Below are 13,880 nucleotides of genomic sequence, written 5' to 3' on the forward strand. Positions count from 1 at the left end.
GACTATCCTAGGCACTTACTGTTAGCCGAGATTTAGTATGGATTCTAAAAGTCTTAGCCAAGTATTCAGAGTTATCAACCTCAGTGTGCCTTCGTAATGTCCCATTTCTGCCAACCTCAAGTTCCCAAGTACTATGCTTTGTGTCCTCCCTCAAGTTCTAGACCTTTCCAAGCCTGGCTCTTCCCACTCAGCTCCATTCCCATCTCCTGCCTATAACCTTTCCTGGTCTCAGCTCACCAGGGTCCCTAGTGTGCATAAGCACGATCAGCATACTGTACTCCCCCCACCCCATTCTGTCTCCCTGCCCTCCCACTGGATGGGAATCTCCCCAAGGGCAGGTGTCTGGTGCAGGTTTGCAGTGTGTCATCAGGATCTAGGGTGGGCCTGGCATGGGCTGCTTTAGTGTAGATTGTTGAAGGAATGACATTCAGTTGTGCAGAGGAGATCATGCATTTTTTACCTTCAAAATAGTTTACACTATTTTCTATAATTCAAAAGGATATCAACTGGGCAGACTACTCAAAATAATGAATAATCACATTGTTCACATATTTATAAAGGTTTTCAGGTCTGTGTGTGTGTGTGTGTATATGTTTTAAAATGTATGCAAATTTGCATTAAAACTATTTTTTTAAAATATGGGAACTTACATTCATTTTGAGTCAGTTCTGTTTTCTATATTGTAAAATCCTGTGATTAAGAGGATATTAATTCATAAACCTATCCTTCCCCCCCCCTTCTCCCAATATTTATGTGATGAAGTTGGGCTTCATGGTAACTCAGGGGGCATGTGGTAATTAGGGTTCTTTTAGGGGCTGAAGAAAGGCAGGATTCTGAGGACATTTTTTCACTCAACAACCTTTTATTCTTAGGTTGATCAGGTGCACATTCGAAAGATGGGGATAGGGGATACCTGTCTTGTGCTAAAACTTACACTTGAGTGATCTTTGCCACAGTCCACAAGTAAATATTTGAGACTGTGCAGAACTGTTCTGTTTGACTATTGGAAAGCATAAGAATTTAATGTAATTTGATATTATTTAATCTCTCTTTCAAATATTCATTTGAGAAGTGTCAAAGACAAAACTCGCATGTTGCAAAATAAAATATATGCTTTTATTGGGAGTCTTACAGTTTGCAATCCAGGAGACACAGGTTTGATTGAAATTGAAAACGTGCTCTAGAGAGACAAAGGAGGTTAGGGTTTAGGTTAGAGGAGGTTAAAGTGGAAGGAGAGGGGGCGCCTGGGTGGTTCAGTCAGTTAAGTGGCCAACTCTTGATTTCAGCTCAGGTCCTGATCTCAGGGTCCTGGGATTGAGCCCCGCATCGGGCTCCCCACTTGTGGGGAGTCTGCTTATCTCTCTGCCCCTCCCCCTGCTTGTGCATGCTCTCTCTCTCTCTCAAATAAATGAATAAAATCTTTAAAAAAATAAAAAATAAAATGGAAAGAGAGGATTTACATAAGTTATATTGAAGGAAAGGTGATTGATGCTGGTTTAGCGACAGTTACATTAATCTACGTGTGATTGCTTGCTAGGGCTAACGTTAGGCAGAAAATCCATTTATGTCCATTATAACGTAAGTAGGTGCCTTGACTTTTAGCTGAGTTCAGTAAAAAACAACAACAACAAAAACTCTAAGAATTTGAGACAGAAGATGTGCATGAGCCCCACCTCCTTGGGTTTGGCATGGAAGGATGTTAAAGCAGAAGAGGACCTGGGAGGTTAGCCTGAAACTCCAGCAGGTCACTTCTCACTGGTTGCCCGCGTCTGCATGTGTCAGGGGCAGGGCTTTCCCTTCTGCCTGTTGCCAGTGGAGTTCGCAACCCTGCCCCTGGATGTGGCAGCTGGTGCAAAATGAGGAGTTGGATGCTCTGTCTCCCTCTGTTGCTGGCAGGGAAGGACTCCCTATCCTCCATATGGCTTCAAAGAGAGTTTCCAGCTGTCTGAGGTTTTGCTTCTTGCCCTGCCCTTGATGGGTCTGGGGACCCACTTGGATGCTGTGGCTCAAAGTCATTGCTGTTGGAGTCATTCTGATGGAGCAGAGCCTACATTATTCAGAGCACAGTGATGTGAAATGTTTCAGAATTGAAGCTATATTGATTGTTTCTCCTGCTGCTTTTGGTTCCCAACCCTCTAGGGAGCTTCCTGGGTAAAATCTAAAACCAACCCTGGTACTGGCAGGGCAGGGAGAGATGGAAGAAACAGGCAGGCCACTCCAGGTTGGTAGGTGGTAGATTTAATAAACAAAGAGAACTTATACAGAAGGCTTGTCTTGGGCAGCAGCAAGATAGTGGGTCTCTGCACCACCTGCCAAATGTTAAAAGTTTATTTATAGAGGCCTTAACTGGGTTCAGTCGTAAATGCCATGCAGGTTTTCTCAACACCACATCACTGTCTCAAGGCTGTGTCCTTGGAGCAGCCTCTGGGAGCAGGAAAGGCCATCAGAACCCACATTCCAAGGACCGGGAGGGGATGGGAGCCTCCGAGTACCCTGGGTCAACTGGCAGTCATGTCTTTTTGATGGCTTTCCTTAACAGCTTCCAAGACAGGTTTGTATGTGTGTGCACATGTGTGTTTGGTTTGGTTGTTTAACGTGCTGCTTGTGCCCAGAGAGATGAGATTCTAAGGTTAGCCAATAAGATTGGTGACAAATGGACTCCAGTCCTCCGTGAATGGTGTATGCAAATCGCAGAATGGTGTATGCAAATCGCAGAATCTCAGAGACAGCTCAAGGAAGCTCTCATGAAGATCAGCGCCCCTGTTCCATGCACCCCACACAAAGAGACCCCACAGCATTCACCCATGCCAACCCATTGTCTTGGAAGCCATCAGAAGGGAGGATCCCATGTCAGCCAGTCTGCCCAAGGGGACACACATCTTTTCATTTGCAGCTCATCAAAATTCACACACAGAAGAGGCTGTGACACTGTTATTCCATATATTCATTGGCGGGGGGTGTTGGGGGTGGCCAGGTGAGAGTGTGGCAGCAAGAAAAGAATCCCAATACATGTGTTCCATGAATTGAGAAAGAGCTTGAAGTGCTTGGCGTTAAGCAGAATCATTTGCACCTCTGCTCCCTGTCTGTTGAGGATGGCCCGAGGATGGCCCAGGTCACCTGGGGGCTGACACTAGGCAGTGCTAATGGGCAGGGACCTGAGCTGTTCCTTCTGTGCGCGTCCCATTGAAATGTTGGTCAGCATTTATTTGGAGGTACCCAGTGGATGGACACATACTAGGTCAGTTGACTGACGTTTAGTTCCTGATTGAGGTGACCAGCTGCCCTGTGATGCAGAGAGTTTTGTTTTGACCCCTGTAGACTTGGGGTTGCACCCTGAGCTTATCCTTTCTGGGCTTATTTTTCTTTCTTAAGGAAATCCAGTAGTCCCTCTTTTTTTCCTTCCCATTGTCTCTAGTTTTTCTCCCTTCTATCCTTTGTCCCTTCCTTCTTAGCACTCATTCTGATTTCTGGTTTTCTCTGTGACCTGCTTAAAGAAAACTTAATGAAGCCATCTTGATATGTAATTTCTTAAAGCCGAAGCTCATTTACTGGGGATACAAGAATTAAGAATATGAAAATCCCATACCCTTCCCTTTCCCTTCCTCCCTACTCCCCCGTTTCTAAGCTTTGGGGACTTCCCAGGTACTGGTGGGACAGTGGCTTTGATCCAGAAGCAGTGGATGTGAGCAAATGGGCACCTGGTAGATGAGTCTTGGTTGTCCAGCATACAGCCAAGATCCCCATAGGGATTTGTCCCAGAATAGATATTGAAGAGGGGGGTCAGGTTTCAGCTCATATCTTAAGGTCCTTAGGAGATCCCAGCCTGGCTTGGTCTAAGAAATTTATTTAAGCTCTCAATGGTCCCTTTCTAGGTTTCAGAAATGGAACTGGCCAATATATGGTCATATTCTTCCTTGGTCAAGTTGGTCAATCTCCTGACTCCTCTGGAATCTCCTTATTTTTCTTGTGTTCCCAGCACATGCCCTGCTCTCTGCTCAGGGTCTATGAGATTCTCGATCCCTTCTCCCAAACCTTTTTCCAACACAAGACCCTTTACCCTGCCCATGGTCATCCAGCATGATCCACATTAACGCTTTTATGCTTGTACCCAGTTTATGCTTACATTAGAGTATCTTCAAATTCCAGTTAATATTTTGGGTCCTTGCTGGCATTTTTTAAAATTATTATCTAGGAGATGAAAAATTCCTCAGATGCTTTTATCCTGTTACAACCAATTTATTCTCCAAGATGGTATAGTTTCTATCATTGTGTAGCCAAAAATGAGCATATTGAGTGTTCCAAAGTGATTATACAAATATAACTGTTATTATCTAAGTAGAGTCTAGGAAAAGGAAGGTGATTGCCCTCAGTTTTGGAGATTGAGAACAGAAGTGTGATCGTGCATAAAATACCAAGTGCACCAAATTCCAGGGTGAGTGACAAAAGCTCCGGGCTGCCTTATGCTGCGGGTTTGTCAATATCCAGTGTATGTATTTGCAGCTCCCCTGATGTCTGATTTGTTACCTGCTCAGAATAATTTATTGGAGAAAGGTCCTCCTTCTTTAAAATGTCACTTCAGACGGTGAGATGGCTAGGCTGTCATTGCCACTTTAGAGACAGCCCTGTGCAACAAAAACTAGCTGAAAGATCCAATGGGATCCAGACAGTATGTGCTTTTGGGGTGTGGGGGTCAGTAGGTATTATGTTGAGGTATTCCCATGTCCTTAGGAGTAGCCCACCTACCACTAGCTGACCTAGCAAAGAGGTATTAAGGGCAACTGAATCCGTAGCTCCAGGGAGCAGTGCCTATAGTGTTTGTAAAAAAAAAGGAAAAGAAAAAGAAAAATCAGTTTTTAAAGTGGCCTACTTGACTCTGCATTCCCAAATGTGATTTTTAGAACTGTGAGGACAAAGTGAGGTTGTGGGGAAGGAAGAGGCACTTCTGAGTTGAAGTCCTGGACAGCTCCTTATAGTCTCTTCTGGGACCTCAGTTTCTTTATCTTTAAAATTCAAAGATTGAGCTAGAAAGTTCTTTAAGATTCTCCTGAAATCTGGTAGTATGATCCTTGCTTCTCTCAGCTTAGCCTGCTGGTTTGGGGCAGGCCAAGGAGCTCTTACTTTCCTCAGCCTGGTTCCCTTTCTGCTTACCACACTATCTCTTTATGCTCTCTGAAAACCTAGGTCCAGGTAAACTTGCCAATCAGTACAATCTTTCTCCTGCAGACTTTGCTAGCACTGCTTTGAGAAAGAAACCTTGAGTACCAACACTTGGTAGACTCCCAGCATGGGCACTTTGCAAACTCCCATACTAGAAGACAGCTATAATTGAAAACTGTCTTGTGATAATGGAATGTATTGATCTTATCATTCACCATATGTAATATTTTCTTTCTTTAAAATGGGACACTTTATATTTGTGAGCAGTCATTTTTAACCGAGAGTGCCATTAAAATTATGTCAGCATCAGGGCACCTGGGTGGCTCAGTGGGATAGGTATCTGCCTTCGGCTCAGGTCACAATCTCAGGGTCCTGGGATCTAGCCCCATGTTGGGTGCCGTGCTCCACGGGGAGTCTGCTTCTCCCTCTCTCTCTGCCCCCCCCCACACTTGTGTATGCACACATGTGCGCGTGTGTTCTCTCTCTCAATAAATAAAAAATCTCTAAAAAAATTGTGTTAGTATCTTCCAGGATTTTTGGAGTGTATATTTTCCATGCTGATGCAAGTGTTTCATGAGTCCTTGACAACTATTTCACATGGGATAGATTTTATATATTTTATTTAAAGTAAAAAGGTCTGAATTGATCATTTATTGCAAATATTCAAAAGTAAGTATATACCTATTAAACTTTTTGAGGAAGACTATTTCTGTTGCTCAATAAGTATTTGTCAGTTATTTAATTGAAGACAATTTCTAGTTAGTGACAAGGTAATTCCTTGAAGGAGAATCCCATGAGCTATCTATCCCTTCCCCAGCTGTAATCACCCAAGCAGCTTTGAGCAAGCTTGTTTTTTTGTTAATCTACCAGAGGCTTCTGCGTACCAGGCACTGCACCTAGCACTGAGGACATGATTAAAAGTCCCAGTTCTGCCCTCCAGGGGCTCAGCGTCAGGTGAGGACTGGATGAACCACGGGTTACTGTATACAGTAGGTGCTGTGTTGAGGTCAGGCACAGGAAGCTGACGGCGGTGCTGTCCAACAAGGACAGCCTTCCCCATACCCCCTCCCCCCAACCAGCTTCAGCAAACAGCATCTGGCCTGAATTTTTAAGAGTGAATATTAGTTTGCAGAGGCTTTAATTTTGTAACGTTTTATTATTATCTATTATTTTGGACAGTGGCAGGGATGTGACAGGAAGGCAGAAAGAGTTTTGTGTCTGGATGCACACCTGTATTTTCTCATTTGTCCCCCATACTTGGGGCCTGTGTTTAGCTCGGATAGGGTGTTGTGGGGCAGTTTGGCCTGTCAACACCCCAGGCAGACATATGAAAGGGGTGCAGTCTATCCCTGGGGACACTGGTCCTGGCTGCTTCCCTCCATCTCTCTCCATTGCCAGGGCTCTCCTGCCTGAGTAGCATTGGCTCCGACCCAGGTCGGAGGAGTAGGGCCCTACTGGGAGCCAGGAGGATGGAAGTTTCCTGCTAGAAGCTTAAATAATGTGAAAGGACAGGAAGGCTGAGCAAGCCAAGTGACATAGTTAACCTGCCAGAAGGGCATCCACAGCAGTCCGCCACTGGTGTTGAGTGAGGACTGGAAATCTCAGGCTGAGCACAACATCCTGATTGGCAAATAGTACCATTTGGTCCAGAGCCTCCCTTCTGTGCCAGCTGGAATGTATTGCTAATAAGAACTTGCATTTGCTGCTGCTAGAGGGCCTCGATACTCTCTGTCAGTCAAATTAAAAAATGTAAATTCTTTTCTCTCATGTCATTAATCAGAAAGATGATGACCCAAATCGAGGAAGAGACTTAATTCTATACCTCCAGGCTTTTAGGGTGAGAGCGTCCTACATCTTTGGCTACAGATGGGGAAGAGTGTGCTCGAGGTTCTCCCTCAGCCTCCTCAGAGGCTGCTAAGCCCCAGCAGCCCTGACCACAGGGCAGAGGAGCTGTTTGACTGTTTCGCAAGTGGCAGAGCAAATGCCCAGTGGTAGTTACCCCAGCCCCAACTTCATCACACCCCAAATATTCCAGCTTCGGATGCCCAAATCCTAGCCTTGCTTCCCAGGAAATCCTATATATATATATTAATGAGGTAAATGAGTGGAGATTAATTTTAAATTTGTGCTCCTTCACCTTGTTCCTTTCCCTTTTCCTTACCCACAGAGTCAGAACTTGGTTCAATAAATCGTGAGAGTATTTCCCAAATCATAACATGATACTTCTCTGGGATTGAGAGCACCAGAGCTACAATGCCCTTGCTTCTGCCATCCCCTGGTTCTTGTGCCCTCCCTCCCTTTAGGCCTTTGAATCCCCCTGGGGCTCTGGACAAACAGCTGGTGGGAAGCAATGGCCCTCCATCTTGGGCCTACAGTGGACTTCAATATACTCCCTGGGCCTCTAGGCCCCCGATTTAAGCCCTAGAAATAGGGATGAGTCTTGCCACTCAAGAAGGAGGAGCCTGGTTAGCAGTGAAGACGGGGACAAACTGTCCCCACCTTATCTTTGGCAGAGGAGAGCTTCAAGAGAGGGCCCCGGGGAGAATCAAGGGGAATTCATTGCGGATGGGATATGGGAGGCGAGAGAGAAGCAGCGGCCCCAGGTAATTCCAGGATTTATGGCTGAGTGGTGGACAGACGGTAGAGCCCTTCATTGAGACAGGAAGCCAAAGGACGATGTGTGAGGGGAAAGGACAGGATGCGTTCGGTTTAGATCCCATGGAGTTGGAGCTGTGTGTGGTAGAGCCTTGTGAAAAATCAGTAATACGAAAAAGTGTCCTCTTCCGCTCCGATACATTTATTTCATCTGAATGCTCTGAAGAGTCTTCTGTGGGCTCCAGATGTCCAGGAATCTAGCTGTATGGGAGAAGGTATAAAAAGGAAAGTGAGCGGCCACTCTGTCTCCGTCACCTTTGTACTGTGTCCCAGCACGTGCTCAGGAGACTAGCATCCTGTAGTGCAACGTGCAGAAGGTTTTTCCCCTGAAATGTGATCTCACTGTGTGTTGACTAGGCCATGACCTGTGTTTATCTCCAAGAGATTGTAGATTTCACATTCGCAACACTGGCGTGTGCTGCTGCTTTTCCAACTCCCCTTGGTTTCCGACCTCCCTAGGGACTGGTGGTTGTCTTTTAATTTGCCCTCTTTGGAATTCTGACCCCACACCAAGGGCAAAAGAGAGTGGCCATGGCTCATTGTTACTTTTGATTGCTAAAGGTGTTTCCTGCCTTGACTGTTGAGAGCCCTGCCAAACTTTTGAGTCTGGCCATCTGACGTCTTCTAGCACCATTTCCATCCTCAGATATTAGAAGAAAGTATAATGCTTTGTTTACAGTGAAACCGCTCTGGGAAGGCTGATCATTTTTCAGTACTGTTTCCTTGCCATGCCCTTGGTAGTTCAGAGCTGTCCTCTTTAAGCAGTGAAGCAATTAGTTTTGAGAAGGCTGATTCTTCAGGGTCCAGTGCTCCCCTGCCTTTCATTTGCTGAAGCTGTACATTTTAATGAAGTTGTTTCATCTATGTTGCCAAACACTAGAATTTTGCTGCTTCAATTCTAATTATCTCTACTGGCAAATGCTATGTTTTATTAGAATTCTCAAGTGCTCTGTTTATTAAATGTCCATACACTACGGCATTAGGCACACAAATTAGGTCAGCTGTGCTTATTGATGGGTTATAGATAAAGGAGTTAAGGATTTTCGTCATAATCTTAAAATGCAGTGGGATTGCCTTCTGTGGCTTTGTGCGCGGTCAGCGAGCGATGCCTTCTCTGATGAGCTCGGCTGCCTGTCTTAGCCATCTGCCGAGGCTCATGCTGAGTATCTGAGCAATGGGGCTGTGTTGGGGGCTCAAGGTATGTATTTCCAGTCTTTGGAGTAACACGCCTATTCTTTTCTTTCCCGTTGTTGCCTAGCACCTCCATCTTGCTTCCTGGCTTCTATGTCTTACAGCACTGTGATATCTACGGGGGGCTCTTACAAAGCTAGGGGATGCCAGTGATGGTTAGGGTTTCTCTGCTTCTTCCCCCCTACCCCCCATTCTGGGCCCTTTAGATTCCTCCTGCCTCATCCCGCGGGTCCTCAGGTGGTGTGGGTTAACCCGGGAAGTGATGATGGGCTGGTGGCTCTGATACCCATTTCTCTTCTCTTGTGCCCTGTCACTGTGGGTGACCAGGCGATGCTGCATGGTGATTAGGTGCGTGCTTCCACCATCCCACGGACCCAGTCCTCGCTTCACCATTGGAGAGCTGGGTGATTCCTGGCAAGTGACACTTCACGTCACTAACCTCAGTGTCCAGTGGGTCTGTAGAAAGGGGAGACCTGTAGCCACTTCAGCGTTTCTGTGAGGATGAAATGAGGCGGTGACATAGGTTACATGCCTGGGATACAGGCCGTGGCACACAGTGCCCCATTAGCAAGCTGTCAGCTCTGCCTTGTCCCCCCCCAGGCCCACGTGGCCATTCTACCACCGCGGGCCAAGATCAGCATGGAGGCCGCTGGTGCCTGGGCCCCTGACCCTGTGCCAGAGACTCTGCCGGAAGTCATCAGCTGCTGCTTTCTCTCCTTACACGGCTTTACTTGCATGTGTTGAGGCACCAATGGTGTGGACTCCTTGCTTTTATTTATGAGCCGTGGGGATTTAAAAAACAAAAAGACATCAGGACTGTACCTAGCCTTATGTTAGAATGTTTTTACCCTGGACTCAGTCATAGCTTTCTGGGGAGAGGGGCTGCCCTAGAGGAACATCTAATGGGGACCCAGTCTTTAATCTGGATCGTCCCTCCCCTCCTACTCTGGCTTGTGGTCTTTGAACCAAACTTGAGTTTCCCTTTTGCCTTTACAGCAGGCTTGCAGAATGCCTGAGAACAGCTCTGGCCCCACATATTTACCCCCCTGTTTTCACCCTTCATATAGTCCTCTACTCTGATTTTAAGTAACCGTGGTGTTTTTCGATGCATCATTTATCCCCTGTAGGCTAATATGATTGTGAACAGCAAGAACAAATCTTATTAAAGTTGCTAAGAGAAATTAAATAACTCAATTTGATAGAAGTTAATGGAAGTGTGTTTAACTCATTTTTATACCTTCTCAACTGCGTATGTATTTCATTCTTTCTGGGGGAAATGATGACCTGGGCCATAGCAGTAGCTGTCTCAGTTCCCCCAGAGAGAACCGCAGTATCATCTCAAGCAGGAGCAAGGACTGTTCCATGCTCTTCCTCCCCAGCAGTATGTAGGAAGCATATATATGTATATGTATATATATATCTACATATATCTATATATCTACAATCTATATATCTATATATCTGTATCTAAAAGAGAGAACAGGACATAAGTAGAATTCTCTACTATAATTTTTACAAAGTCCTCACTTTATATTAAACAAAGGTCATAGTGTATGAATGGCGTGAAATCCAACAACAAAGAAACTAAAAAACAAATGGCTAGAAAAGAAAAGGAACCACTTCTCCCAGTCTGGTTATAGGATTATTGGTCTCTTTTATTCCCTCATCAAATATTTTATCCTGGAGACCCTTAGTAGTATGGTTGGCCGAGGCTTTTAATGATCAGAAAGTGCCTTGGTTTTATGCCCCTCTGCAGACTGAGTTGTGGGGCTGGCAGAGACCTTCATTTTGCAGGGACTCTGGAACCTTCAGGGCAGGAATCCGAGAACCTGGTTGGCCAGGGGACAGTCCTGGGTTCGTAGTGTTCACGGGTAATGGGGATTTGGATACTTGGCCTTTGTACTAAAGGAAATGCCTGTATCAGCAAGTGGCGCTCACCCCGTAAGTACAAGGGAAAACTGAAGGGGTATTAGCTTCACAGGGAGGAAGAAATATTACTAAGAGCATCATAGAAAAGGTCCATTTAATCATAAGAAATGTGTATATTGAAGGAACAATGGATTTATCTCCAGTGAAACTGCCGTACATTTGCTGACAGGCTGGTCTTTGAACAAGGAGCGGAATGTGTTATTTTATCGAATGCAACAAAAAATAAGAAAGAAAGAAAGAAAGAAAGAAAGAAAGAAAGAAAGAAAGAAAGAACCAAAAAGATTTAGTTATTTTATCGAATGCAACAAAAAATAAAGAAAGAAAGAAAGAAAGAAAGAAAGAAAGAAAGAAAGAAAGAAAGAAAAAGGGAAAACCAAAAAGATTTATTAGCTTCTCTTTTCTTGACTGGAATAGTTTTCCTATGTATCGTTAGTTACTTTATCATGAATAACATGTTGTGTCATCTTGTGCTTATTAATCACCCTTTCCTTCCAACCAACTGTATGAATAATTAGATGAAATTGGTGGCAGACCATCGCCTCCTTATTCATCTTCTTAAACCGGTGTCAGTGGAACATTCAAACATGAACATCTACTCTTAAGCGTAGGTTTCTAAAGAAAGGTAGAGATTTTTAGGCCTCGCTATTTGGAAAGCAAATCCCTTGTCTCAGATCAAGCGAAGACCTAGATGGTGAGACTCGGAACAGCAAGTCTCTGGCGTTGCTGGGAGGCACACATCTGGGGACAGAGCAGCTTCAGGGCCACATGCAGCGTTGGTGTTTTTGTAAGCTTTGGAAACCACATGTCCATCAAGGGTCTCCTGGTCACTCTGTCGCAGGTTGTCGCTCTGAGACTTGGTAGCTGTGTTTTGTGACCTCGGTCAGTTTCAGGTGTGGTCTCCTAAGCTCCACACAGTTGATTTCTAGTCACTCTGACTCCCCTGTCGCCCATCTAAAGCCCAGAGGGCTGTGTGGTTGTCACTCAGCTGATGGGTAGGGGACTGCATCAGCAGCACAGATGCCCTGAATGATTCATGCTGCCCCCCAGCTGACTTAACACACTGATGGGGAGTGCCTTCACGCAGGAGGATCTGCTTCATTAAAGCGCAGAAATGTAATCATTTAACCTTGTGCAAAGAATGAAGGGACAGAGGTCATTTGATCATTTGTCTCTATCATGATGTAATTGCAATTCAGTACAGTTACGATGGAAATTGTGATCTGTTGCAGGAACATCAGGAGAACATTCTGGGTAACACCATGCAAAGTGTGATTGCATTGCTCAACAATCTGGTTGCCTGCAAAGATTCAAACATGAAGCTACTTTATGAACAAGGTAAATGCTTCTTAGAATTCATTTTTAGTCTTGATTTCTGCCTATTTGTTGTTTTCCTCATCATACATAGCAGGGAGTCAAGAAGTGCTATTCAGGGGCGCCTGGGTGGCATAGCGGTTAAGGGTCTGCCTTTGGCTCAGGGTGTGATCCCGGCGTTATGGGGTCGAGCCCCACATCAGGCTCCTCCGCTATGAGCCTGCTTCTTCCTCTCCCACTCCCCCTGCTTGTGTTCCCTCTCTCGCTGGCTGTCTCTATCTCTGTCAAATAAATAAATAAAATCTTTAAAAAAAAAAAAAGAAGTGCTATTCAAAGTGGATGAATCAAAATAGATATTTAAGAATCTATAAATAATAATAACGTTATCAGCAAAAATAGGAAACGTGGTTAGATTGTGGTAGTTTCTCTAAGTTCATTTATTTTCTTTAGGGTTCAAAGTTTCCTTCCTCCTCTAGGCACTGTTACAGATGATAACCAAGTACAAGTGTAAGCATGGTAGTTAGACTTATTGGGGTCAATCAGAATAAAAATGTATTTACAGGCGCCTGGGTGGCGCAGTCGTTAAGCGTCTGCCTTTGGCTCAGGGCCTGATCCTGGTGTTCTGGGATCAAGCCCCGCATCAGGCTCCTCCGCTGGGAGCCTGCTTCTTCCTCTCCCACTCCCCCTGCTTGTGTTCCCTCTCTCGCTGGATGTCTCTCTCTGTCAAATAAATAAATAAATAGATAGATAGATAGATAGATAGATAGATAGATAGATAGATAAATTAAAAAAAGAAAGAAAGAAAGAAAACACATTTAGTCCAAAGTGTCTTGGAAGCTGAGATTGGATGAGTTGAGGGTGACTTTATGTTACAGCTTATGCATGCCTATACCATTAAAATTAAAAACATTTTTAAAGACTACTTTTTTTAGACCAGTTTTCGGTTTAAAACCACATGGAGAGGGAGTACAGAGATTTCCCATACAACCCCTGCCCCCATTTATAACCTTCCCTTTTAATTGTCTTTTTATTGTCTCTATAGTTTTGTGTTTTCCAGAATGTCATGATTTGGAATCTGACAGTATGTAGCTTTTTAAGATCGGTGGCTTTCACCTAGTGATACGCATTTCTGCTTCTTCCGTGTCTTTTCATGACTTGTTAACTCACTTCTTTTCAGCACTGAATAATACTCCATTTGTCTGGATATACCATGGTTTTTGTTTTTGTTTTTTTTTAAATCCATTCCCCAGCTTGGTTTCTTCTAGGCTTCACAACCAGGATGTTGTCATCTAAATCAAGTCTAGATATACCTGAGACCCCTTGGGTACATTTTTGTCAGGTGCAGCTCCTTGAATTTTGGTCCTCTCAAATTTGAAGACCTATGAACTAAGGACACAGGTTATCCGCTCTGCCATATTTCTAGACTCTAATGAGGAGACACAGAACGAAGGACCCTCATAGAAACTCTCATTTAAAAGGAAAAACTAAAAGGACAGCTGTCATTGACGCATTACAATGTTGAAGTCTTGGCAAACACATTTCCTGATTTCCCTTTGTTCCACAGGGAAAAAAAAATATCCCTTGCTTTGAGAGTAGGTCTCCCTGCAAATGCTTCTGTGTGGCTTTTGCCTCTAACT

At 44.5% G+C, this 13,880-nt stretch overlaps 1 protein-coding gene across 4 annotated transcripts in view; it reads left to right on the forward strand.

The window, feature by feature from the left end:
• Window positions 1–13,880, forward strand: part of ULK4 (unc-51 like kinase 4) — a 596,079-nt gene that overhangs the window by 311,465 nt on the left and 270,734 nt on the right. For all 4 annotated transcript variants that reach the window (XM_040636925.1, XM_040636927.1, XM_040636926.1 and 1 more), the window contains one exon: window positions 12,162–12,267. In XM_040636925.1, coding sequence (XP_040492859.1) covers window positions 12,162–12,267 — 106 coding nt within the window. The remainder of the gene's footprint in view (window positions 1–12,161; window positions 12,268–13,880) is intronic.

Source organism: Ursus maritimus, unplaced genomic scaffold (assembly GCF_017311325.1).
Source record: "Ursus maritimus isolate PB19 unplaced genomic scaffold, ASM1731132v1 scaffold_20, whole genome shotgun sequence".
NCBI lineage: Eukaryota > Metazoa > Chordata > Mammalia > Carnivora > Ursidae > Ursus > Ursus maritimus.